The sequence below is a fragment of the Asterias amurensis genome, chromosome 3 (assembly GCF_032118995.1).
Source record: "Asterias amurensis chromosome 3, ASM3211899v1".
Taxonomy (NCBI): domain Eukaryota; kingdom Metazoa; phylum Echinodermata; class Asteroidea; order Forcipulatida; family Asteriidae; genus Asterias; species Asterias amurensis.
This window is the reverse complement of record NC_092650.1, coordinates 1644446-1670236: the sequence shown is the minus strand read 5'-3', so window position 1 is coordinate 1670236 and position 25791 is coordinate 1644446. Positions and strand designations below refer to the sequence as shown.

General features: G+C 37.0%; 2 protein-coding genes across 3 annotated transcripts; one reads left to right on the top strand and one right to left on the bottom strand.

Annotated features, from left to right (window-relative positions):
* Window positions 1-433: 433 nt before the first annotated feature.
* LOC139935022 (protein C19orf12 homolog) lies at window positions 434-10533 on the bottom strand. Of its 2 annotated transcripts, none has more exons than XM_071929470.1 (3): window positions 10348-10533; window positions 8984-9199; window positions 434-3795 (listed from the first exon to the last, which is right to left on the bottom strand). In XM_071929470.1, the coding sequence occupies exons 2-3, from the start codon at window positions 9141-9143 to the stop codon at window positions 3509-3511; spliced, it is 447 nt and encodes a 148-aa protein (XP_071785571.1). In that variant the 5' UTR covers window positions 9144-9199; window positions 10348-10533; the 3' UTR covers window positions 434-3508. The 2 variants fall into 2 exon arrangements, with proteins under 2 accessions (XP_071785571.1, XP_071785572.1); XM_071929471.1 differs by lacking the exon at window positions 434-3795 and adding an exon at window positions 5064-6508.
* A 794-nt stretch (window positions 10534-11327) lies between these two features.
* On the top strand, window positions 11328-25791 carry LOC139934482 (uncharacterized). Its single transcript, XM_071928729.1, has 3 exons — window positions 11328-11500; window positions 16254-16506; window positions 18168-25791. Exons 2-3 carry the CDS (start codon window positions 16350-16352, stop codon window positions 18719-18721), a joined length of 711 nt encoding a protein of 236 aa, XP_071784830.1. The 5' UTR covers window positions 11328-11500; window positions 16254-16349; the 3' UTR covers window positions 18722-25791.

Sequence of the window (25791 nt, the reverse complement as noted above, 5' to 3'; positions counted from 1 at the left end):
CCCTTTTCCCATGATACAGGGTTTTATAATAGTATGTTAAATTCAAACTGATTACATGTCAGTGATTTTAGAGCTTTTTCATAGCTAATAGTCCGCTTAAAAAAATGTGATTTAAAGGTGCTCAACAAAATATATTTTCATATTCTCTTTTCAGCCCATATCTGTTTATTCATTAACTTATTTTGCAATTTGTGACCTATAACAAACTCTAAACAAAGAAAGTTGCTTTGTTGTGGGTGGTACTTAAAAAACTGGATAATGAAAGCAGATAAGTTGAGGTTTGCTGCTCATCTTTAACCTGGTCTTCCCACTCTCCAACCCCCCCCCCCCCCCCCCCCCCCCCACTCGCCCATGGGTGTCTTTTCCATTCCCAAGACAAGAAGTGACAACTTAAATAAAACAAACAAGAGCACAACCTTGATTACAAAATTGCTCTTTATTTGAATATTATATGAATACTTTTATAAAACAAACAAAAGTTGGAAACAAAAAACACAAAACTATACTATCTGTACGCTTTAAGCAATTTTCCAAATAATTTCATACAAGTATAAGAGAACTTAACTGAAATGAAATTAGCCTACTTAATAATCTACAACTACATTAGTAATCTAAACACTAAATTTATAGTTCTGTTAAAGTTTCAAAAATAGATAATTACAAGTTGGTTTTTACTTTGTCAATTTATTTTATAGAGTTTGATTTGTGACCATCTTTTTTACATTTTGCGAATTGAGACCTTTTCTTTTGGTAAAAGAAGGCCAAACACAAGTATATCAATGTTTATAAAATTAAGGATGACTTCTCCACAGTCCGACTCCCCTATGTTCCGACACCCCTATGTTCTGAAAAAAAACCCTGGTGATTTAGGGAAAGGGTTAGGAAAATACACTTAATGGTCTACACATAGGGGTATCAAAACATAGGGGTGTCGGAACAAATGGGTGTAACCAAATTAAAGCCATCTTTTTTTACAGCAACATTTTAAGAAATCCTATTTTAAACCTATCATTGGAATGGTGCAACAGCCAAAAGGAGTTTTGTAGAAAAATAAAACCAGTTTCCGATCTGCAGTGCAACCTTAAATTTAAGTTTAGTTTGGCAGGATTAACAACTATTGAGAAGACAAAACTTGCCATATAATCCATGAAATCAGTGAAAAAATGTCCCCCGTTTGTTTCCTTGCAATGTGAATTTCCAAAATTACTCAAAATAACTGAAATTGAAAATAAAATAACCAAAATCTACCAACCCTACAAACTGGAAGAAGAACAAACAAAAACAAGAAGATTCGACAAATTTTTGATCTGCAATCCACATCTAAAGATATTGCCTCAAAAATATTACTGATGGCCATTCCTTTCCCCGAAAGTAAACAAACAAACAAACAAACAAAGAAAATCATACTGAAAAAAAAAAATGAGTATGAGTTTTTACTACGTTAAGTATTCGGCAAGACATTTGTACTTGTGGCACCAAGTCATTCTCATTTTTTGGTTTTGTCCCGTTAAACTACCCCAATTAAAGTATATTCTTCTACTCCAATTGGAACCTTTTATTCCTTTGAGGGTATCAATGATCCCCAAATGGAAACACTTTGTCAAAAACAACACATTTAGCACTACTTAAGGCACTTGGATGGGAATAAATTTACTTAAACCCCATATTTTGAACTCAAAACACAATATCTAGTTTGCATGCAAATTAATAGGTTCTTGAGTGAAAACTAAGGAGGCAGTCCAAAAAAAAGGAGGGTACATGGTTAAAGTTAAAGTTGTTGTTTTTAAAGAAAATTTAGAATTTTCTCTTATTCAGACAATAAACATTGTTTAGTTGAATCTTGAGATTCAAATTTCTTGGATGCAATCAAAAACTTACAAACAAAATAACAAAACAGGTTGCAAAATTTAAAAAATAACGATTTTCACTTTTAGTATCAAAGTTTGAAAATCTGCAAACTTATGCTGGTCTCAATTGTAATTTACCCTGCTCTTAATACCAAAAAGAAAAACTTCTTGCCAGCACAACAAAAATTAATTTGACAAATTTAAGGCACATAAACCGTAACATTATCAAATTGTAAGACTATGACATTTTGTTTTGTAGAAACACTTCCTTAAGTAAAATAAAATAGCAGCACACAAAGCGCTTAAATACTAGAGGAATGACTTGTAGTATGGCAGTTAGTTGCTATGCTGCAGTAAACTGTACGTCAAAGCCACTCACCGTCTTCAACAATTACATAATCATGAAATGGTACAACAGAAATGGCGTGAAAATATATCTTGTGGTCAAATGAATTTACAAAACCATATCCCCCAAATTATCCCAGAAGTCAGTCAGTTCTCTAAAATTTTGTAAGTTTTATAAGACAAAATTATGTAAATGAGTTGATATATTAATTAGTTTGTTAATGATCTATAATCTTTACATGTTGAAGTTAATGTTAAATTTAAATAGAACTTTTTTTCAATCGAAGCCTTGATTTACTTGGGCACTTTTCATTCAACTACAAAGTCAATCAACGCTAATCAGTGGAGACATGGCACACACAAAATCATCTAAAGGCAGTGTGTTTGTTGCTTTTAAAAATGGCAATATAGGCCCGTTTCATAAAACTGCTAAAGATCATAAACTCTCTAACAAAGCTTCTTGCTTTGTAGAATACTGGCATTATTTTTGTTACTTCCAGTTAAGTACAATTCAAGGTGCATTTTCAGCCCCTCCTTGTTTTTCTTCTTTGTATTGCGAGCTAGGCAACACCATGCGCGTACATGCATTATATCAAGCAGTAAAAAGTCCTCGTAGTGGATGCGAAAATACAATCCTGTACACTTTTGTCGACTGTTTCTCCAAAGACCTACCTGGATGTTATATAAAGCTTACCTCTCCCTATGGTGTCATGCTATGTTCTTCGATCGCTCCATTTTTTTGAACGATTGGCACGATGGCCACCTTTAAACAATAACATACCATTTGTGCAAAATAGTGGAGCACTGGAACAGGTTAGCATGTCAGCATAGCTGGAAGTTAAGTCGCATCATGCCCTCGGGGTACGCGCCATTGGTGGGATAAAAATGGCACGCACCTCTGGCATTATCCTAAACCAAATAATGAATGTTTTGCATTCCTGCAATGGAGAGAATGTTTTCATTCGTTGACAGATGTACAACTCCATCTTTTAACACATGAAAATATTCTCACCATTGCACCCCCCCCCCACAGTCTTTATTTGAATAATATTTAACAGTTTTATGAAATCAAGGGCGGGTTTCAAAGAGAGTTAAGACCAGTCTTATATCGAGTTTGGACAAGTTAATCCTCCTAGAACTTATGTAGGACTAGCCGTAAGTTTTTAATATCTCTTTAGACCAGTCCTAGAGTTAGGACTTGTCCTAACTCTTTGTAAAATTGACCCCGGAACTAGAGCCATCCTTCCAAAGCACTTTCAAAACAAAAAACAACCTCTTGTTAAAATAAAAGGAGAACGAAAAATGAAAAATAAGTGTCATTCTGCTTTGCCTCTTGTGAGCAGTTCCACACATAATTGAAGTTTCATGGTCTCGGTGACGAATGTCTTAAGACTCTGCACCAATCTCTCTCGGAATTCCCCGTCGTTATTCATCAACCGACTCATAGAGATGAAGTCATCGTCGATGTAATCGCGAAGTACCGGTTGACACTGTTCATGCAGTTGATCTCGTTGTTCTTTCGTCATTTCGGGGAGGACGTCTGTGAGGGGTCGATTGTTTCCTTTGTACTTCCATCGCGCCATCATCCCACCTAACGTACCTCCTGTGACAAGGTAAGATTCGAAAACAAACAAAAAAATCCAAAATGACAGTGAAATTCTCTTCCAAACAATTATTATTTTTATTATTTGAAACGACTTGCACAGTTTTATATATCAATATATACAATTACTACTTGCTAGAATTAAGTGAAAAATAAAGGAATGCAAATAATTTTCAAGAGCTTTAATTAGTACTTATTATGTTTTGGCAATTTGCCAAGTTCCAAAATTACAAATTCTGCCTGATAACACAGTAACAAACACATTAGTATTAAAACCAATGAGTTGAAGTGGCAATGTGAGTTTTTAGTTGCTATCGTGTAAAACATGTTTGTTAAGCTGGTAAGATGGTTTAAAGATGACACTTGTCTGACAAACATGACACAGTGGAACAATTGGACATAACAAAGACATCATAGACATGGCCCAAAAGACAAGGACATCTCACTGATGCGCACATTCCATCATCCTATTCTCCTAATGCTACTCCAGACCAAGTTGTTTAGACTCTAAAGATTTAAGTGCCTGACCCTGTGATAAGCACAGTAAATATCCGACCTGTCAACGTCGACCTAAATCATTCTAAATCCTCCACTTGGTCAACTGGGCCCAATTTCATAGAGCTGTTTGGGGTTTTTTGCACAAAGAATTGGTTTTTGCAAAAATCTTTGCAAAGCAAACACTGAGTGGGGGCACCACTTCCAACAATGTCAACTCCATGGAATTTTGGCTTTGGCTATTACCCAATTTCTGCTAAGCAAGATTTGTCTGTGCTTAGCACGTTTGTTTGTGCTTACAGGCTTTATGAAAATGGGCCCAGAAGAAATCCTAATACAATTTAATCACAATATAAGGCTTTGTCCTTATCAAGTGTTATTGGCTCTGGTCATATAGATTGTTTCTGTGAACTGGGCCAAATTCACAGAGCTGGTGTTAAAAAGCACCGAAGGTAGCTTAGGACAGTGAATTTAGGTTTACCAAACAGAGTAAATTTCACCAGGTGTCTCTTTAATATTTCATCTTATTTGTATGCGACTGGAATACTCCTGAGACTAAGGGTGCGTTCGTTTAGCTTCCCTAGGTCGACTCATTCCAGGGGCTCACCCAGGTCAGCCCCAAGTGCCCTGCTTGTGGAGTTGGTCACTTGGGTCTGGCCCCAGGTGCATGACGTCACCACAAGAGCGGTGAGTGATCGTTCGTTTAGCTCTTGTTAGGGGCTTACCCGAGTGAGCACGGGGGGGGGGGGGGGGGGGGGGGGGGGGGGGGAGTAGACCCAGGGAAGCTGAACGAACTCACCCTAACTAACCCAGTAGCCCACAAACCCTTACAAAAAAGTCATCTTTAGAGCACTTTGAGATTCCCTATCCTTTGAGATAAATCGCTATGTAAAAACTGTGTATTATTATTTTTAAATAAATAAATGGACCTCGCCTTTGGCTCTGTCCGCTAACAACCACTTGCCACCAACCCAGTCTGGCTCATTACCCCACAGTGAATACACTGTTTTCCTTAATTAATACATAACAGTATTTGTGCATAACATTTTTCTTAATTAATATTACTGTATTAAGTTTATATAATAAGTCTTGTCACAGCCAAATTCTGTTTGTGTAAACTGGGTACTGACAGTAGCATTCTACAATGTTTGCAACACAAAGCATGATTATTTTTTACAGATAACTGCGGTGGAAAAAGAGATCCATCTCTTTGCTAAAGCACCAATAATGTTAGTCATCACACACTTGGCATAAACAGTACAATTATTTTTGTTAATTTTTTTAACTCTCTTCTCAAAAACTACACCACCTCAACAAGAAATATTTTCGGGGAAGCCTTCTTCCATCATTATCTTTAAACCAGGCAAGTTAAATGTAAAATGTTTGGGTTTTTTATTGTAAAAAAAGTACCCAAACCCTCTAAAGGTGAGTGCATTTTTAAGTTGAGTGTCTGCGTCAACAAACTATGAATCCCTGTACAAACAAAAGAGGTAGAGATTCCTGAGTTTGTTCTCAGCGTTTCATTGATTTGCCAGCTGGATCTCTACCAGCTCCTTCATTCACCAGTCCGCAGGCTCTTTCACTGGCTTTTCAACTCAACATTGTCATTCATTCAAAAATTGAATACAAAGCAATGAACAAGTTATGCAGGTATTGGTCTACATGACTTCAGAAAGCTATGAACACAAACTTTGAGAGCTACCAGAGAGCCTCGGTGAACATTTTCCCTTGTATAGCAAAATGCTACGAAAAATATACGGGTTGCTACTCAAAAATCAGAATTTGCTACTCAATATCAGCAATAAGTTCAGTCTAAATTTCCTGCTATGCAAATTGCTGGATGAAATCATTCCCCGAGTCGGTCGGGAAACATCTAGAGGAATTTGTTCTTGTCCCAATGTTTTCCAATCGGAGTTTGGCCAGAGGACTATTAAGGAAAAACGGCAAGTCCTTGTGTCTCAACTCGTCACATCCATCTTCAAAGTGGTCAAAAAGAAGTTTTTCAATCCATTCAAGGCCTGTATCCGAGCAATTGGGTCCCCCATCACCAAGCGAGTCAGCGTCACAACATCATGGGTTCCAAACCCTGTGATGACATTTTGGAAGTGCTCGAAGAGTTGATTTCTAGTCACGGGATCCATTTCACAAAGTATTTCTGGCACGGATTTAAATTTCCCACTAGTCATGATGGCACCAGCTATACTGCCCAGAGTACCACCTGAGAAAGATCAAACTTTACGTTAAAATCTTTAGAGCAGGCATGCAACTGCCCGTTGAAAAAAAGAGGAAAATTTTCAAAGGCACAACGCGGCAGCGAGGCAGCCGAAACGCCACGGGACATGATACCCACAATGGTACCCTAGAAAATGTTGAGGTTTATTATGCTCTTAGGCGCATTTTTTGAGTGTACTAGGCTTATTTTACATGATTGTAGTTGTACACTGTTAATGCCAGGCTAGGTTTAAAACAAAAATCTGAAAAACAAAACAACAACAAAAACGCGGAATTCCGCGGAAATGCGGAAGAGTTGCATGCCTGTTAGAGGTCGTCTAAAGATAGTCAGGTTTCCGATCGATGGTAGTTTCCCAATTATGTATCCAACATTTTATTCTGATAACAAGTTACAGTAGGTAACAATTCAAACTGACAATGCAAAAAGCTACAAATTTAAATCAAATTGCTACATTATGACCAATGGACAGCTTGCACTCTACAAATTAAAAAATAAATAAAACAAACAAAAAAGTTTTAAAAATTTAACAAAATAATGATACACTAACCACGCAGTCACTGTCTCTAAAAAGAATCAATGAAGCCTACAGTGATATGCGGTGCACACAGACAACAAAATAATAAGCCATTTGAAATACAGTAAATGAAGGTCATCAATTCATATATGAAGTAAAAGATTTGCCCTTTTTTAGTAGACTGGCCTGTTGGAGTTAGACCAGTCACAATTTCAGGTGTCCACATAAGTCCAGGTCCATTAGGTTTAATACAGGCATGACAATTGGTCTTTGGAAAAAAAGTAGGAGCAACTTGTCTAGTGAACGGGTGACCTACGTGTGCGTACGTACGTATACGTGATAGGCTTTAATAAACATTTCAGGCTTATTAATCACAGTTTTGTTCAGATTTTTCCCAAGGGCAAAACAAATATTGAAAAGCAGACTAGAGTAGGAATAATATCATGCCTGTGAATAGGGCTTCTTTTTAAACACCAACTCTACGACTTGAAGAGAATTTGACTGGCCCTTGGGTGTTTCTACTTATATTTGTCAACAGACCATTGAAGACCATAATTGCATGAACATGTGCAAGAGATTGCTTAAAAATGCAACCCCCCAAAAATATTGTGGACACAATTTGTTGATAAATATTAGGTTTGGGTAAATCAAACAGTGCACTCCTAGTATAATGTCCACCATATCTCAAAAAGATTAATACAAGTTTACAGACTTCATTGTCACAGACACCACGACATGAAGATCAATAGCAAGACACACAGAAACAAAAGTGCTCTACCAGGAGTTGACAAGTGTCATGATTCTCTAAACCCAAAGACTCCAGTCAGGATACAATGCAGTGCATGTTTGTTGCAAGAGTTGCCATGGAAACTATATGCCACTGCCAGTGATGCATTCAAGAACTGATCTTTAAGACTATCAACCTAAATATGATCTTGGAGTTTCAACGATGGAGACAGCCAAAAGGAAAGTCAATTGAAGATGACAGCCACAGAGGCAATTTCCTGTTCTGATTTCAATATTATTTATTTCCCCTACTAAACTGAACAAGAAGCTACAGTAGTATTTAAGCGAGCTAAAGCTAGAGTTTAACAATTTGGAGCAGGGGCATGTTAATAAGCAATTCATTAAGTTTGATTTTTAAGACTGGGATGATTAGGCCACACAATGCCAGAAGCAGTGAGTTCCAGTGAGTTCCAGGTCTACATACATTAAAGGAACACGTTGCCTTGGATCGGTCGAGTTGGTCTTTGAAAAGCGTTTGTATCCGTTTTTTATAAAATGCATATGGGTAGAAAGATGTTGTAAAAGTAGAATACAATGATCCACACAAACATGCCTCGAAATTGCGTGGTTTTCCTTTTACCTTGTCGACTAACACGTCGGCCATTTATGGGGGTCAAAATTTTGACTCCCATAAATGGCCAACGATGTTAGTTCGCACAGTAGAAGGAAAACCACGCAATTTCGAGGCAAACTTGTGTGGATCATTGTATTCTACTTTTAAAACATCTTTCCAACCATATGTATTTTATAAAAAATGGTTACAAACGCTTTTGTTTTGACCAACTCGTCCGATCCAAGGCAACGTGTTCCTTTAATAGACAACATGTCTATTTACATGAAGGTGTGAGCAATCTTCCTGATACTGCCTCATTCTGTGCTACAACAATCATGCTTAACAAAATTACAACAAAAGTGTCAAATTCTCATAAAATAATACAACAAAAACAAGCATGGCAAAGCATGGCAAAGCAACACAAATACAAAATCATATGAGAAAACAAAACAACAGCAACACTTAAGACACAAACAATGTAATGTTGAGCAAGCTTTAAGTCAACTGATGCAAATTATTCGTTGCGAACTTGTGTCGTCAAAAATGGTATTGCAAAATTGCATTTGCAGGAAGTATGAACCAGGCTTTACATGTAGTTTTTACTCACCAACTGCAATTCCAACTGGGCCCCCACAGAATCCACCAATCACAGCTCCAGCACCAGCCATGGCTCCGCCTTTCATAGTCTCCTTTACAGTCACTTTTAGGTTCTCCTCCTGGGCCAAAAGTGCCAAGAGTCTGACAAGCTCCTCTGGTGATACAGGCATTATGTAGTCTTCTCTCAAGACGTCGGGTAGCAATATGGATAAGAAGCCACTTAGCACTGGGGATGTCAGAAAAATATTTTAAAAGGAATTGATGGTTACAGAATTATACAGAAAGGTTATTACAACAACCTTAAAGCCCGGTTCATACTTTTTGTTAATACAATACGGATTTCGATGACACAAATTGACATCGAATCATTTGCAATCAGTTGAACTGTGCTCAACTCCGCGAAAAACAGAGCTGTGACATCAAAATTCGCTTTGCATGAAGTATGAACTAAGCTTTATAGTCCTTGGGTCGATTTCACAAAGAGTTAGGACTAGTCCTAACTTAGGACTCGTCGTAGGAGATCTTTGGTGGATTTCACAAAGAGTTAGGACTAGTTTTATCTCGAGTTACTAGTCCTAACTTAGGTATAGCTGTACATTTTTGATATCTCTTAGGACTAGTCCTAAGTTAGGACTAGTCCTAACTCTTTGTGAAATTCACCCCAGTCAAAACATTTGAATGTCGCTTGACACAATTTGGTGTGGTGTATGTCAAAAGTTATGTGGTCCACCATTTTTTACGAAAATTAAATATTTGTTGTGTTTCCAATCCTTCAGTACCATAGTAGTACTGATGATGTTGATTGATTTTAATGTCTTTTTCTTTTTCCTCGGTGCAGTGCAGAAATCTACTTTATATTTTTCTTGACATACTTAATAAAGCTTGACCAAGTCCAGTAACTGGGGGGCTGTACTCCTTTTTTCGAAATTTTGACACTATCGGGCGTACTCCGATAAAGTCAAAATTTCGAAAGAAGGAGTACAGCGCCCCAGTTTCTGGATCTAGGTCCCATGATCATTGATAGAGAAAGAAAGTTGACAATAATATTATAAACAACTTTAAAAATTAGTTAACATTGTAAACAAAACTATCATGTATTAAATTATTTAGTCGTTTAAATTACAAAAAGCTCTGTCTTTGCTGTATGAATGATTCATCATTTAATAAAGTATTCACAACAGCAAATAAATGCATTTCGTCATCTCGTATTAGCCGTACCCTGCAGCATTTGCATAGCAATTCAGATGTTAAATTGTACAAACAGGACAGTGAAACATGATACAATTACAATCCTCAAAAATAAATATTTAATTATAAATTTTACAACGTAGTCGTAAACATGACAAAAATAAAGTGACATCACACAAAATTTACCTGATTTTGTCCCCAAACTTCAAAAACAATAACGACGGTTACTTCAGTCACGAAACCCCCTGGAAATAACTTTTCTACGGACGTTTTGCACAGCTAGCGGGCATGACACAAAACCGTTGACGTGGAAATCTAGGCATGGCGAAATGTCTTTGCCTTTTGCTTCCGGGTCACAGTTTTCGAGAGGGCGCCCCCCCCCCCCCTCCCGGTCCCCCCCCCCGCCCCCCCCCCCCCCCCCGGTTGTGACAACGATTCATGCAACGATTGCATCAGAGAGATTATTGAGGTCACGAGGTCACGCGGCTCACACGCACTCAAAAAAAAAATAATGCCAACGAGGCATATTACATATTCATTCTTGTAACCAATCAGGATGTCAGTAAATGAAAACGTGAATATTCATTAGTCTAAAAATACGCTCGTTTGCCTAGTCACTGAAATCGGTTGCGGCTATTTTTACAAAATGCATGCATCATTCTCTGCAAATATTTCGTCCGGTAACATTAAATAGTTGGAAAACCTTCCACGACGAATAAAAACCTGAAAGTTTGCTTTTGTAAAGACAAATTTGAGGTGGGAATTGAAGCTCACAATGGAACTTTGCCCCCAAATGACAGGTAGTAGACTGTCAACAGCCTTGTGCCCATTGAATACGTGATCACGCACTACATCACGTGCTAGTTGTTATGGCTGTACCATTCTCTACTTTTATTTAGGGGTGTTGCATTTTAATGTTTATTTTCATATTGCCGAATACAAAACAGAAACACGCAAAAACTGTTGATTTATATTTAAAATACTACAACTGGGCACAGTGTAAATCACTGAGATGTCGCTATTTTGTCGATAGTAAATAATGGATATGTAGCTTCTTGCATCAAACTGTCAACACAATTAAGCTTACCTAAACAAATCTTGGTATCGCCCAATTTGTTTACAAATGAGCCAAATATGGAAACAGCCTTGAAAACGTCACACACAAATCAGCTGGTCGCTTGTTGTCAACAAACCAATCGAAATAAACTGAACAAGGAATCCTTGCACAACATTGCGCCATTTTTAACGAATTTTTATACTCACCGAAGTGTCTCTACTTACTGCATTACTCGATTAATAATATTAAACCATCGGAGAAAGACTGAGTCATAGATTAAAGGTAAGAAATTAACAGGATGTTTTGTTTGTGGCGTATTTTGTAATGATCTTTTTTTCCGGACTCGGTTGACATTTTCATTTTGCCGAGCGAGAGATCTGAAGATGGGCGGGGACCGAACCGGCAGTTTGCCAGGCAACTGCTCTTGCTGTGTTTGTGTGTGCCGGCCGTCGCAGTGCATAGTTTGGCGTCAATTTCTTTAGAATTATACAATTATTGTCAACCCTATCTCTTGAATTAACATGCATTAAAAGAGACTTAAATCATTGGATTTGCTCAAGATAATAAATTCTTATGTTATTATTATTATTATTAATATTATTATAATTAGATAAAAAAATATGAAACAAAATAATAAAATAAACAATGAAGATCACTGATGACAATAAAATAATATGGAACAAGGTCTTGATTTTTTGTAGGTATTGATTGATACTTAATATTTTTAAGATGTAATTGCAAAAGATTTGGCTGGAATTATCACTTTATTATTAGTGAAATAGTAGTTGTAAAATTACTATTAGTATTACTAATTGTAGACAATTGTAAAATTATCTACATGGCTTTATGATATTTTGAAATAAATATAATTACTCAAAACATTTTCACATCGATACGAATCTTAAAAGTTTGAATGAACAAAATGTTACAAATGCAAATTTATTAAAATTGTATGTCACTAAATAATCAGTCGTGACCCATAAATCATAGTACAATAAATGATATTTTACCAAGCATCCGTACCTTGTACCTTCACCCACTTACTTTCTTGATAATTTTACCTACATATACAAATCAGCAACCCAAATAAATCAGCAATTTGTTGACAAACAAACAAATGTTGAGTTGTTGACCCTACATTCAATCAAACATACCTTTGAGTCGGGAAACTACATTACACGATGTGTGCATGTGATGTGCATGTGATTTGCATGACAACGGTGAATGTACTATACAGTTTGTATCAGAAACTTAACAATAACTGTCCCAAACAAAACAATTTATGAAAATTCTTGTTTGAAAATGAAATATTAACGATGTCATCCATTACTCAAAATACTTTTCTTTCGGCTATTGTTATAAATTGCATACCCTCCTTTCTCTTTATTAAAAATGAATCAAACAATTTGACAAATTGAACGAGTTGATTCTTAATTATTTAGGTTTTGAACTGCTCTGGTTTTTTAATGAGTCTGTATGTACTGTGTGGGCTTTGCTTGATCAGTTAACTGCAGCATTTAATACTTTGCTAATTATTCCCCTGATTTCATTATGATCGTGTGTACACACCCCGACATTGAGGTACACACCCCGACATTGAGGTTAAGTATCTGTTCCTGTGAACCATAGCTTGTCATTTGACATCAAGCGACCTTTTGTTGATTTACATTCGTAGCACTGCAATGATATTAAATTTTTTAAAGCTCAAACACCCTTCAACTATAGTGTAAGAGTCCTTCCTGCCTGCATGGTGTATGCTAAAACTGATAACATCTGAAAAGCTGTCAGATATTTTCACTATGAGTAGCTGAAATACATAAGTCAATTTTTGTTGATATAAAATGGATTGTAGGTAGCTCTTAAAATTGGGTCTAAGGATTGTGTACCCATGTATGAAATGAACAATCTTCAATTATAGTTTCAAACGTACCATGTGAATTGTCATTGTTTGCGTAGAACTTTCTGAGCATGCGCACATTACGGAGAACATTAGATTTTACCTTGTAAGTCTGCTGCCACCAAGTATCCCGAAAGTCCCCCATTGGTTTACTCTCTATGAATCAAGATAAAGTACAGTATGGTAAATTTGGAGAAGATAGCACTTCTGGGAAGGCTTAATACTGTCTATGAATCAAGTTACAGCATTTTCTAACACTTGCTTTTGCTGTCCCTGCACTGATTTTAAGAACTGTTAGGTAATGCGCAACCACTTACGTAACATTATTACTTAAGTTTCGCACCACTCCACAAGAAATCTTGCGCAAGTTGACTTATGCAGTTGCGTAAAGTTTTGTGAAATCTTGCGTTGGGGTTCTTACTCTATTTGAACAAAGATAAGGCATAATGATCATGTTGGCAAATAAGACTTTATTCTCTCACCAGGTTGAATGGTACATTTGATATACTTGCCAATGCTAGTCTGACATGTTGTTACTCTTTTAAAGTCAAAATAGTGTAGAAAGTATTTAATAGCAACATAGGTGCTACATCTCTTTCTTCCCTAAACAAATGTCAACACGTACATTTCTTCATTATGATTGAGTAAGCTAGTAATTGAATATTATCTGTTGCCTGTCATCGATATTATTTACATTCAGACTGAGTTACATATCTGACACCCAGGATACAAAGTTGCAGCTGATTGGTCCACTTGTTTTTGCCTTTGAGAAAGACTCTGCTAGGGTCAAAACAGCAGGGCATTAAGTATGTGTTACTTTTACAATAATGATGCAAGGGTCATAATAGAAAAACTGAAAACATTGTTGCCCATTTCCCCTTTGTAGCCTTTGTAGAAGTTACAAAGTTCACTGTAGATACAAGTAGGTGAATGGAATGATGCCAACAATGCCAGTCTTTTAGGCGTCCAAGTACAGTACTTGAAACTTTTCACAATAACTATTTAGTCCTTCAGTTAAACACGAAGGAAAACAGTCAGTGTACAAAGCTACAAGTTGAGTTGTCAAGGGACATGGCCTAGCAACAAATGAAGGTCTCTGGGGTCCTTGAGTAAACAACCCCAGTTTGGTTGTCATTTTTGTGTATGTTCAGTAGTTGGTAGTTTGATAAGTTTAGTAGGCCCCTATTTACTTTGACAGAATCATGTCATCTCATGTTTATTCAACAAGGCTATTATAATACATCATGAATAAACATGAGTATGTAAACTGCCTCTACTATCTACTATCTATCATGTCGTGTTTATTCAACAAGGCTATTTTACATCATGAATAATCATGAGTCTGGAAACCGCTACTGCTATCTGCTAGACAGTGTGTATTTTGACAGATCATATCCCATACCACAGCGGTCATTTTTAAAACAAATACAATTGTCATTCCATTGGATTAAGAGTTATCTGGTATTACAGTCAGCTGATCAGACTTGTCAGGGTTATTGACTGGGATTTGCAGCCTGGGATTCCATTCTGTTTCCATTCTGGCAGCTCCATTGTTGTTTACTATTCTTCCTCCATGCTATATAACACTGCTGGGTGTGATATTCAAGTCTGTACTTGTTCACCAATGGCTTACCATCAGAGTTCTTTCTATGATCAGAGCATTGAGGATCCTGCAGCAGGTGGGGGGTGGTTTGAGAATCAACACTGCACACATAATAATGACCCAATGACCTTTACAATGGAGAGCTCAATAAATTCCATCTTGTTTGAGTATGCCCCGTCCATTCCTCAGTGACACTTCACAATGTAAGCAAGGATTCAGTGCTTACACAATTCTGCCCTAATTGCATACATACACTTCAATACTAAGCAAGGATGTTTGGCTAGCAGGGCACAACTTCATGAAACAAAACCCTGTAAGCATAACAACTTGCTAAGCATAAGAACACATAACAGAAACTGGTTATCAGCCAAAATTCCATGAAGTTTACATTGTTGTAAGTGGTGCTCCCAATCATTTTGTGCTTAGCAAAGAAAATCTATTAAAGAAAATCTGTATTTTCTGCTTAAAACAGCTTTAGGAAATTGGGCCTCATGCACATTACAATTTCTTGCTTACTGCAACTTACAAGGCTAGTAAATAACTTTGTAGCACATTCTGATGATAATCTATGTGCTTTCAAGTCATGCCTTGATTGTCTAGCTACGTAAATGTACAGGCCTTCATGGATAAATTACCATACCAGCTGACACACATTCCATTAATAAAGCATGATTAGAGAAATGTCTACCTCAACGATTACAGCTATATAAGTACAATGTCTTCATTACAAATTTGATAAATAATTAATAGCTTCTTTTCATTGTGTTTGACACTTCCCCTGGTGACTGAGCCATTTATTTCATTTCTTAATTTAAAAACCATTTCAGTTCCCTGGTGAGTATACAGCCCCGGGGCAAATTTCATAGAGCTCATTTCACGTGCTTACAGCCCGAATTTTCATTTTAATTTTATAGCACTGATAACCTAAAGCACACGAAACCCATGCTAACCTTCCAGACCTTCCGGTACTTACAGTATGAAAATAAATGAGTGACATAACAATGCAGATCACCGGAGAACGCTTAAGCTATTCGTCAAATTTTTGCCAACCTGTGAAATGCACTTACACTTCAGCAAATGATTTTTCTATAGTTAGCATGCAAACTTGCTTACCGTTAGGTAGCGCTAGGAATTTGGGCCCATGCCGCCATGCAAGTATGTAGCACACCAAGCTAAATCAATCTCTGCCTTCACAGGTACTCATTTACTAGACAATGACCAGGAGACATGGAGGCAATGGCCTTTGTTTCCTCATTGAAGTATCAGGCCCTGACTCCCCTGAGTTGTAGCCATTAAGCTAATTCAACCTTGACAGAAGAGACGCAATTAGAGTAAATAAATATATTTTTTTAATTGCTGTCTTCAGAAAGAAAATGTGTTGTGCCTTGTAGTAAATACAGTTGTTATCGTCAGTGATTAGCATATTTTCAGTAATTTATGCGTAAGCCTGCAGTTTCTGGATCATTACGCATCTTATCTTTTAAAATGGTCAAACAAGAATAATTCTCACAATCCATTTAACAATTCTCTTCCAGTTGACCGTGCACCTCGAGTTCACCCCCAGTCTCATCCATCTCAGCTTCCGAGACTCTCTGTCCCGTCTCTAAGCTCCACTTCAGTTTAGAAACATCATGAGTATGCTCAGCGGACTGGCAGAGTACATCTTCGGCAGTGCTGCCAGTGCTGAAGACCCATCAGCATCTGAGGATGGCGAGCAGGGCTCTAGACCGAGCTCTAGTATGCAGCTCACCTACGCTGATGACGACTGGGTACTTGTCGATGTCACCAGTAGGTTATCTTACCTAATGCTCTTAATGATACAGACCCTGAGTTATTCCAGGATCGGGCACCCTTATGCCTGGCCTTGGTGCCCCTTGAATTATTTTCTCTCATCATTTTGATATTCTTTTGGAAGTGATCAAAATTTTGCTGCGTTGCCTGTACTGGTATAAAATTCCATGCCTTTCCCCACCCTGCCAAACCCTTAGGCCAAAATAGAACACAAACATGTTTAGCGTCCCTGCCCGCTTCGTTTATAGAGCCTGCCTCCTTAAGGTAGGGTTCTAGATCCATCACAGCATACCTCATCGGCTCTCCCACTGTACAAATTAACTCATGACAATTATATTTATAATCATAATGTAAAGAGATAGACATTAGAAATTTGAAGGCAAACTGAAAATGTCTGAATTACCTTTAAGATTTTTCAGTACCCATTGTCTAAGACAATCTTTTCCATCAGTGAACAGCCTGCAAGTAGAGCTACCTCAAAGGGTTACATAAAAACTCATTATGAATATGGAAAAGATTGTCTCTCATACAATGGGTAATGACAAATATTCAAGTCAATATGTAGCATTTCAACATTTTAATTTTTCCCCCAAATAACAGCCTGCAACTAAAGCTAAAAAACTCGTTATGAATGGATATTGAAACTACTCTCCCTCCATATTGATTAGAAAATATGCTAAGAAGGTCAATGACTACCCATGATGCCCATAGAGCGCTGACTGTAGTCCATTTTTAATTTAACCACCTATACGCTCACCGCATGGGTCTCCACTTAGTCCTAGTCTCACTACTCGTGCATGTGATTATTACCAATTGAATCATTTGATGCATGAGTAATGGTGGATAATGCAGCGGGTCGGTTATTGCACAACGCTATTTCACCTTCGTTTGTAGCCGCTAATGTTTAATATTAAAAAGGAGACATAATCGGATTGACTAAATTAACAGGCTCAATGAATTATTTATGATCAGCTGATTATGATGACCCTAATTAAGCAAGGATAAATGGTGTGACTTTTTATATGATATATTTGTACAGTGAAAGATCTACATTTTTATTTTGATCAAAGGCACATGAAGATGGTTGAAGGTGAAATCAAGGAATGGTCTTATTAAAGTACATTACAATACAATATTATGTGCAGGATGAGTTATGCAGATGATAATAAAGAAATGTTCAGTTTCAGATGTGGGAGGAAAGCTAAATAGGGGAAACCCACACAATCAGGTAGGGACTGAAACACAATCAAGGCTACGATAAGAGGCAGAATTCAAACTGGGGTCCACAGAGGTGAAAGGCATGGTGTAGAAACCACAGAGCCAACCTGGGCCCAGTTTCATGGCTCTGCTTATCATAAGCAAAGAATTGGGCTTGCGGAAGCAGGGAATTCTGTGCTTACGTCAAACATATATCACGTGTTAGTGGGGGATTTTGCCTTATGCGCGTGCATACCCCACGTATGTAAATCAGCATTCTATGCTTACACATCTGGAGCAGAAATTCAGCGCTTGTCGTGCAAGCAGAGAATGGTGATTGTAAGCGCCGAATTTGGCAGTTAGCAGAGCCATGAAATTGGGCCCAGTTTCCCAAATAAACATTGATCAAATTTCGTCAACACTTTAGTAGTATTTTGTTCTTGTTATTTTTGTATGATTAGATAGCCCCAAACGGAGCAGGGAGTCACCATTGAATGATGTCCAGTCTGGTACCCAACCCCTTGGGATTCCTAACCGCCAACATCACATGGAGGAGAGTTGGCTTGTTACCCCTCCTCCGTGCTTCACCGCCGGGGGTAGCTCCCCGCATCAACTTGCCACCAGTCCCATGGAGAACCTCCTTATTGAACACCCTAGTATGTCTGTTTATGGACCACGCAGTGGCATGGCGATGAGATCAAGAAGAATGCGTCAGCACGAACAAAACACTGATCAGATCGTGAAGAAATCCAAGTCACGTAATCTGCGTGTGCGCAACACGCAGCCACCCCGCCGCGCAGCTGCAGTGGCAGCTCGCGTTGGTTTGGAAAACCCGCCGAACTTGGCTGCCATCCAAGAGGCAGAGGTTATGGAACGTACAAAGAAGGGATCACTAAGTAGGTCAAAGGTCGAGCGTCATAACAAGGCATACCACCAGCAGAGTCGCTCAGGCAAGCGTCACTATCGTCAGAATGTTGCCGGCAGACATTCTGGTGTCGTCTACAAGCAATGTTAATAGTAAATCCATAATACGCAATCAGCGAACCCTTACCTCAACAGAAACAAAATTCACAGCAAAAATAAATTTTTCAAATAATAAGAAATACTGCAGATTTTACATTTTTCTAAACATCACTTCCAGATTTGAGAGGTAAGGACACATCCAGTTTGCTTTGGTTCTCATAACATTTGAGAACATTTGCGTTAAATCTTTAGAAACTTTCAAGAAAATTTTCCTGGGTAGAATTGTAGATACTAGTTTTGGTGAAATTGGAAATGTTTTAACTGTTAATATTCATTATGAAAAATTATCTATTCTATATATTTATTAACTGACAATATAATATTTTAACTAGACTAGGTGTGTTATTAGAAAACATTGCAGTTGGTAAACAATTATTCAAACACCATTTATAAACTCAAAGAAATCAATTTGTAAAAAGCAACTGATACTCTTGCAGGAGTCAATTCGGTTTTTAAGTCACAGGGTTTGGGAGTGCCTCAGTAACAATTTTTAAATAGAAAGATTTTTTTTCTCTCAATGAAAGTTTTTTTTATGAATCCGATTTCAATTTGCAAGACTACAACTGATTGCAAAATGTACATACATGTAATGTCAAGCGGACAACTATTATTATTTCCATTTCACTCTTCAAAAATCCAATTTGCCAAGCTTTGCCATATTTCTTTTCCTTTTTGTTTCCTAATCTTTGCAAACATCTGCTTGATTTTACAATTCTTAAAACAATTTTGGTGTGTTATTTTTAACAACTAGAGAGATGCATGCAAACCAAACGGAATTAATTTAATGTCATTCGAATTGAATTAATTATGAGCCGATTGGTTGTTTGTTTTTAAAATGAATTCCTTTTTGGTTTACGTCAGCGGGGAGAAGGATCTTTAAATTCCCCTCAAGATTAATAAAATAATCAAACTGTCTTTCAAATCAAACTGCTGTGGATCCTGAACAGTTTTGTCGGTATTTTTATTTTGAAACTAAACAAAAGCGCTTTTCACACTTCCAAGCCAATTCACAATAAACAAAACTCAAGGGGAATTCCTGGGGAATTTTAACCCCACCACCACCCCATGGTTGTTTTAAACTTGATGTCAATCGTCATAACAAAATTACCCTTACCAGATTAAGGTTACCAGCCAAACTACCATGTCACAAATACAATTTGTAACTGGCATTCTGCTCATTCTGCTAAGCAGCAATATTTCCTGCTTGAGCAGCTCGATATTGGGTCCTGTGCTATCTCGCTTAACCCTACTCTGAAGCAGGGGGAGTCCTCCCTGGAACTTGTCAGAGTTTGCAATTCAAGTGTGAAAGGCCAACTGAATTTCCCCAGGGATTTTCCTGGGAAATTTGTCTAGGTGTGAAAGGGGCTAGAGCCAATCCGATAGCAGAAGCTAATTGCTCATTATGAGTAATTAGCTTATCTTGATTAATCATAACAAAATACCTCAAATCTTGTTCATTTCTTACAGTAGGAATAACAACTGAAATGCTGCAAGTCTAATCTTGTAATATTGTCACAACAATTGTTGAAGAATCATGTACAATGTACATGTGATTCAAAAGTGGTTACTAACTAAAAGCCATTGAGTGATGTGTGCGTGTGTGTGTGTGGTATTAAGACAATCTTAGTGGTACATCAATCCATAAAGACGAGAGTTTCTGTGTGGTAAAACAACCCTAAAGCCAGGTTCATACTTCCTGCGAATGCGAAGCGAATGTTGCTGTCACAAATTCGCAATGGATAATTCGCAGCAGTTGAGTTGTGCTTAACTCACTGCGAATATCGCAGCGAAAACAGAGTTGTGACGTCAAATTCACGTCAAATTCGCTTCACAGGAAGTATGAACCGGCTTAATCCATAGAGTGAATATGGAAATCTTTTTAATGCAAGAGTAAAACAGGGTTTCCGAGAAGCGCTTTCTGAAATCAATTCTTGTTCAATTTAAAAAATCAAAATTTAAAATAACAATCTAGCCATAGAAAGCATCATTGTTGATTTTGGCCATTATGCATGCTGAAATAATTTGATGTGGTACTATGCAAGTGTGTGCATGAAGTTATTATTAACAAGCTACAAAATCGATTGCCTGTTATTAAATTACATCTTTTGCACAGAAATTGTTTTCCAAATATACTAAAAAAATCAGTTTTGTTTTGTAGAAATCAATCAAACAATTTAGGTGTTTAAATGAAAGGAATGGTTGTCACTAGTGTGAGAGTATTGTGAACAAATTCATAACCTCGTATTTTCGACACAACGGTGCTACATTGCTAATCAACAATTAATTAATTATTTAATATAAACTGATTTAAAGCCTATATTCACATTATTTTCAGTCTAAAAACCCTTTGTTTTTACCTGGGGGAAAAGGCAAACAAACTCACTTGCAACATTTGTCAGAGAAATAATAGCTGAATGTGAAAATATGTAACTCCCAAATATGAGGGGTGAAAAACAGGTCATCATAATTTATTTTGCCCTTTCTCTGCAAACCTTAAGTTTACTAACACAACTTCAACAAAGGAAATTAAATTAATTATTGTTATTCGTTTTTAACATAAAACAAACAGGTTGCTAATTTGAAGGGAAAAAATGATAATGTGAATTAGCATCTATGTATCACAATGTGACCTTATTGTTCTTTTGCCATTTACTAAAAAAAAACTGCTCTTATCTCTGTTTCTGAAGACATTAATATTTATTTGCAAAACTTGATTACATTCCAAATAATAATAATAATTTATGAATATTGTTGGTTGTTTGTGCAGGCAGTCTGAAAGGTTTTGTACATCAATGGTTTGCAAATTATTATTTTGGTATCATTTGGCTATTAACATAGGCCCAATTTCATAGAGCTGCTTAAGCAGAAAAAATTGTGCTTACCAAAATAAGGTTACCAGCCAAACTACCATGTCACATGTACAATTTATGATTGGTATCCTGCTAATTACTGCTTAGCAGCTTTATGAAATTATGCCCTGGATGTTTTACTGTGGAGCTTGTTCATATCTCGAATGATAATATCATAACACCAAACCCAGGCTAGCTGAAAACTAGTCTGGTCCCCCTTTGGTTAAATGATAATCAGCATGAGGGAATATGACAACGATGTTGGCACTAATCTACCATCAGTATCTGGGTGTGACATCAGTGCAAATGGTGTAGCTGCATTTAACCAATGGTGTACATCTCCTTTAACCAGACAATGTACAATAACTATAAGGGAAAATCATATGCATATATTACCAAAAGCAATCACCGTTCTTGGTATATCAGCCACAGGCTTCGTCTCTGACCAAAGAATCTCAATAATTTTTTTGACAATTTCTTTATGAGCACACAAAGAAAATCTGTAATGTAAAAATTGTGATTGTTCCTGTTGTTGTTGACTGGTTAATATTTTTATGGGTGTACACGAAAATATGGAACAAAAAACAGAAACACAACATAAAATGTCTGCATGTTTCGTAGAATGCCCAGGGGTTAGGAAATAGCAACAACCCGGCAAAAATCAATCAACCAAATAATTGTTGAAATAGAATGGTTTATTACAAATATTCTGCCTATTGTGAAGGTTTATCTGATATACATAAATCTAGAGGGTTTTAGAACATAGAAATAGCAAGTAGGTATGTATTAAATTTACAGTAGGGACGTCTAAATCCACCTAGCATTAGCAACAGCGAAGCCAAACTGTTTTTCCTGCACTTATAGTTTTGAAGTTTTTGTTTTGTCTCTGTAATAACTTCTGGGATAATTATTCTTAAAAACATTATTTATTTCCAAGAAGAGAGTAATATATTTATATTTTACATAAATTACAATAAATTAACATAGGGCAAAGTTGACGATATACACCAAAAAAACAACCCAACCATATGGACAGAAAGAATACTATGCAATCAAGTGTATTAAAACAGACAAGGCCTAGACATTCAATACAACCACAAGGCCATTAACAAGTGCTGCGTACTGGAGTGTAATTTTGCGGCAACAACTGTTCTCATTTCATGTTTTAATGTTAGAAGAAGAAAAAGCGCAGGCACTGTAATATTTACTTGCTGTTTATTTATGCCTACATGTTTTCCAGTGTCATGTGGTAATGAGTGATACATGGAACGTAATACCCTAGCAGAGCATTGCCCAGCTTTTCATCACCGGAGAGAGGGATTTTCAAATTTAAGTAGAATCGCAGGCAGATTGCTCTCAGATTACTATGTACTTTATCTTGTTTCTGACTATCACCACTGCACTTAAGGTTTATTATGCATTTTAAATCTGACTAGTTTGCAGTTGATTATGCAGCACTTAGTCATGTGAAGGGTATTGAAGGTTAAATCCAAGATAATTTTCATTTTTATGTTTACTTTCAACCATTAACTGCATGGAGTGATTTAAGAAGAATTATCTTAAATCTTATTTTACGGTATCATTTAAGGGTTGTGACACCAGGGCTCAATTTCACAGAGCTGCTTCAGCACCAAAAGTAGTTAAAGCAAAAACAAATTATGCTTACCAAAAAATAAGATTACCAGCCAAAATACTATGGCACATGTACCATTTGTGACTGGTATCCTAATCATTTTGCTGAGCAGGAAACTGTTAAGCATACTTTTCTGCTTTTAAAGCAGCTCTATGAAATTGGGCCCAGACTTTCGTAAAGCACTGCCCACATTCTGAAAATCTTGTGAAAACTATGTTCATCATCAAGTTAAAAATATCTTACGCGGTTATTTCCACTGCCATGTCCCTCTTCAATGAAAGTGCAGTGTGCGTATAAGTGGTAAAGTACCAGGCAATTTGCACTTGTATCCTGTGTAAACGTGCTGGTAAACTGAAGGGTGATTCACTGCCCAAGGACTTGAAGATGAGTTAATATCAGGTCAAAGGTTACATCAAGGGAAACACCATCCCTTGCTCTACATTAGATTGTGTCTCACTGCTCATTGTGTGTGTAGAAATCTTGATGTTAGTTTTTCTATAAGGACAGGAACAAATTGAATGAAATTGAAATTGAACCCCAGGCCTGTATGCTTCATTTTTGAAAGGGCAAGGGCACCAAGGCATTTTTTCTTTGGCAAAGGGCACCCTATGAGGAATTTGTAAGTTTCTACTGGAGCATTTCAAGGGCACCAAGGCAATGGCAAGGGGCAACGGAGGCAATCGCCTCCATTGCCTCTGTGAAGTATCAGGCCTGGAACCCAATATCAAACCACTAAACAAAATAGTGATGAAAAGGGAAATTTTCAAAATCCCCACAAACTGCTTTCAGAGCATCTAGTTTGGAAATTGGCCCAAGGTTTTTATGACAAATTCAACTGTCTGTGTCAGTTATATGGCACACGGAAATTTATGCACAGCAATACAACACAGCACCAAAAACTTATGTAGCTGTAGTAATTTGTATGAGAAGCGTTCCGAGATTAAGAGATATGTATTAACTACAAGGCAAAGCTGTAGGGAAAGCCTTTTGTGTGAACAAAAAATGCGTTCAGTGAGAGTGAAGCTAGTTTATATTCTAGATTGTTAATGAGACATTATTGTACTTGAGGTGAAAAATTAAGGAAGGAACATTTTATGAATTGTACGATGTATGCATGCATGACAGCTTGAATTTAATCACTTTATTAATACTGATGGTACTTGTAACACATACTGTCATTTTAATTAAGTAGGATATTAGCTCATCACTGGGCAAACAATGAGGGTGCTCTAAGCATGTACGGACGGTACACGCATCCAGGGCCCAATTTCATGCTTTGGCAAATTAGCATACCCCGGGGAGTAGCCACCCCTGCTCTGGAGTAGGGGCAAGAGGTAAAACCTGTGGGTATATCATTCTTGAAACATGCAACTGGAACCCTGTAGAATAGGAACACAGTGTGAAAGTGCACTGGGGTAACTGTGGGGTTAAAAAAGTCCCATTGCCTCCACGGGCTGTATTATACAGGGATAAGTGATACAGTGTGAAAACGGCTTTGCAGGAAAATGGACGCTTGTTACACCAAGACATTGCGAGCGGGCATCGCTCCACGTAAATGATGCGCCGCAAATCAGGGTTCTATTTTCAACATTTTGAACAAAAATACTTGTTATATTTTCCAAAGACTAATTCAGATAAATATTTGTATTAAAACTTGTTCTTTGAATGTTCCATAACAGCAACCAGATCAACACTTTAGCATGAGGGAAGTTTATTTAAGTATATATGTTGTATGTTAAATTCTATAAATGAGTTTCTGGTGAGAGTGTTAGTTGTAAATGAGAGAAGTTGTATGAAGAATTATTAATATATTAATATGTATTAGTTAATTTTTTATTGAGTTACACTAGAAGTTTTTTTGTGTAAAAAATATTGATTTTCTTGAATAGCTCAGTTCAGTTAGAAGAACACAATACAATGCCCTTGTGTTGAGGAAGTTGAAAGACATTTTCATATGTTTTTTGACCGACATGTAACTTGGGAACTTTCTGATGAGAGAATTAAATCTTCAGGTGGCATTCAAAAGTGAGTCATCGTTTTTTCTTTCAAAAAGTTACATCATTTAGACACATCAAAATCGCTTGTTTGTTGACCTAGCTGGGCCCAGTAAGCAAATTTTTGTGCTAACTATAGCAGAAAAATTTGCTGAAGCGTAAGCGTATTTCACAGGTAAGCAAGAAAATTAGCCGGCCAGTTTGCGTGTTTACCATGGATTTGCATTTTCATACAGTAAACACCAGAAGGTTAGCACACCTTTTCGGGTGCTTACCGTTTGCAGAGGTATGAAATGGAAATCTTGCAGTAAGCACAAAATGGGCCGCTAAGCAGCTTATAAATTGAGTCCTGGTGTGGAGTTCAGTTGCTCCAAATAAGGAGATGTGGTTATGTAAAAATGGATAAACTTGGATGATACATGTAGAAATAAGTTTTTTACAATATTTGTAAACGACTTTCTGTATCAGTGTTGAGTGCATGTGTTTTATCTTCTTATTTCCTCTAATTCATTGTTGAAAAATTGGATGACTTTTGAGTTAATTTATTAAACCAAGTTGATTTGTTTTTATAATGGTCAACAACGTC

Excerpts from the sequence above, each read along its gene's own strand:
- LOC139935022 (XM_071929470.1), bottom strand. The coding sequence starts at position 9,143 with ATGCCTGTATCACCAGAGGAGCTTGTCAGACTCTTGGCACTTTTGGCC. Across the intron at positions 3,796-8,983 it reads CCCAGTTGGAATTGCAGTTG|GAGGTACGTTAGGTGGGATG; the intron begins GTGAGTAAAAAC and ends ACCTTGTCACAG.
- LOC139934482 (XM_071928729.1), top strand. The coding sequence starts at position 16,350 with ATGAGTATGCTCAGCGGACTGGCAGAGTACATCTTCGGCAGTGCTGCC. Across the intron at positions 16,507-18,167 it reads GGTACTTGTCGATGTCACCA|ATAGCCCCAAACGGAGCAGG; the intron begins GTAGGTTATCTT and ends TTGTATGATTAG.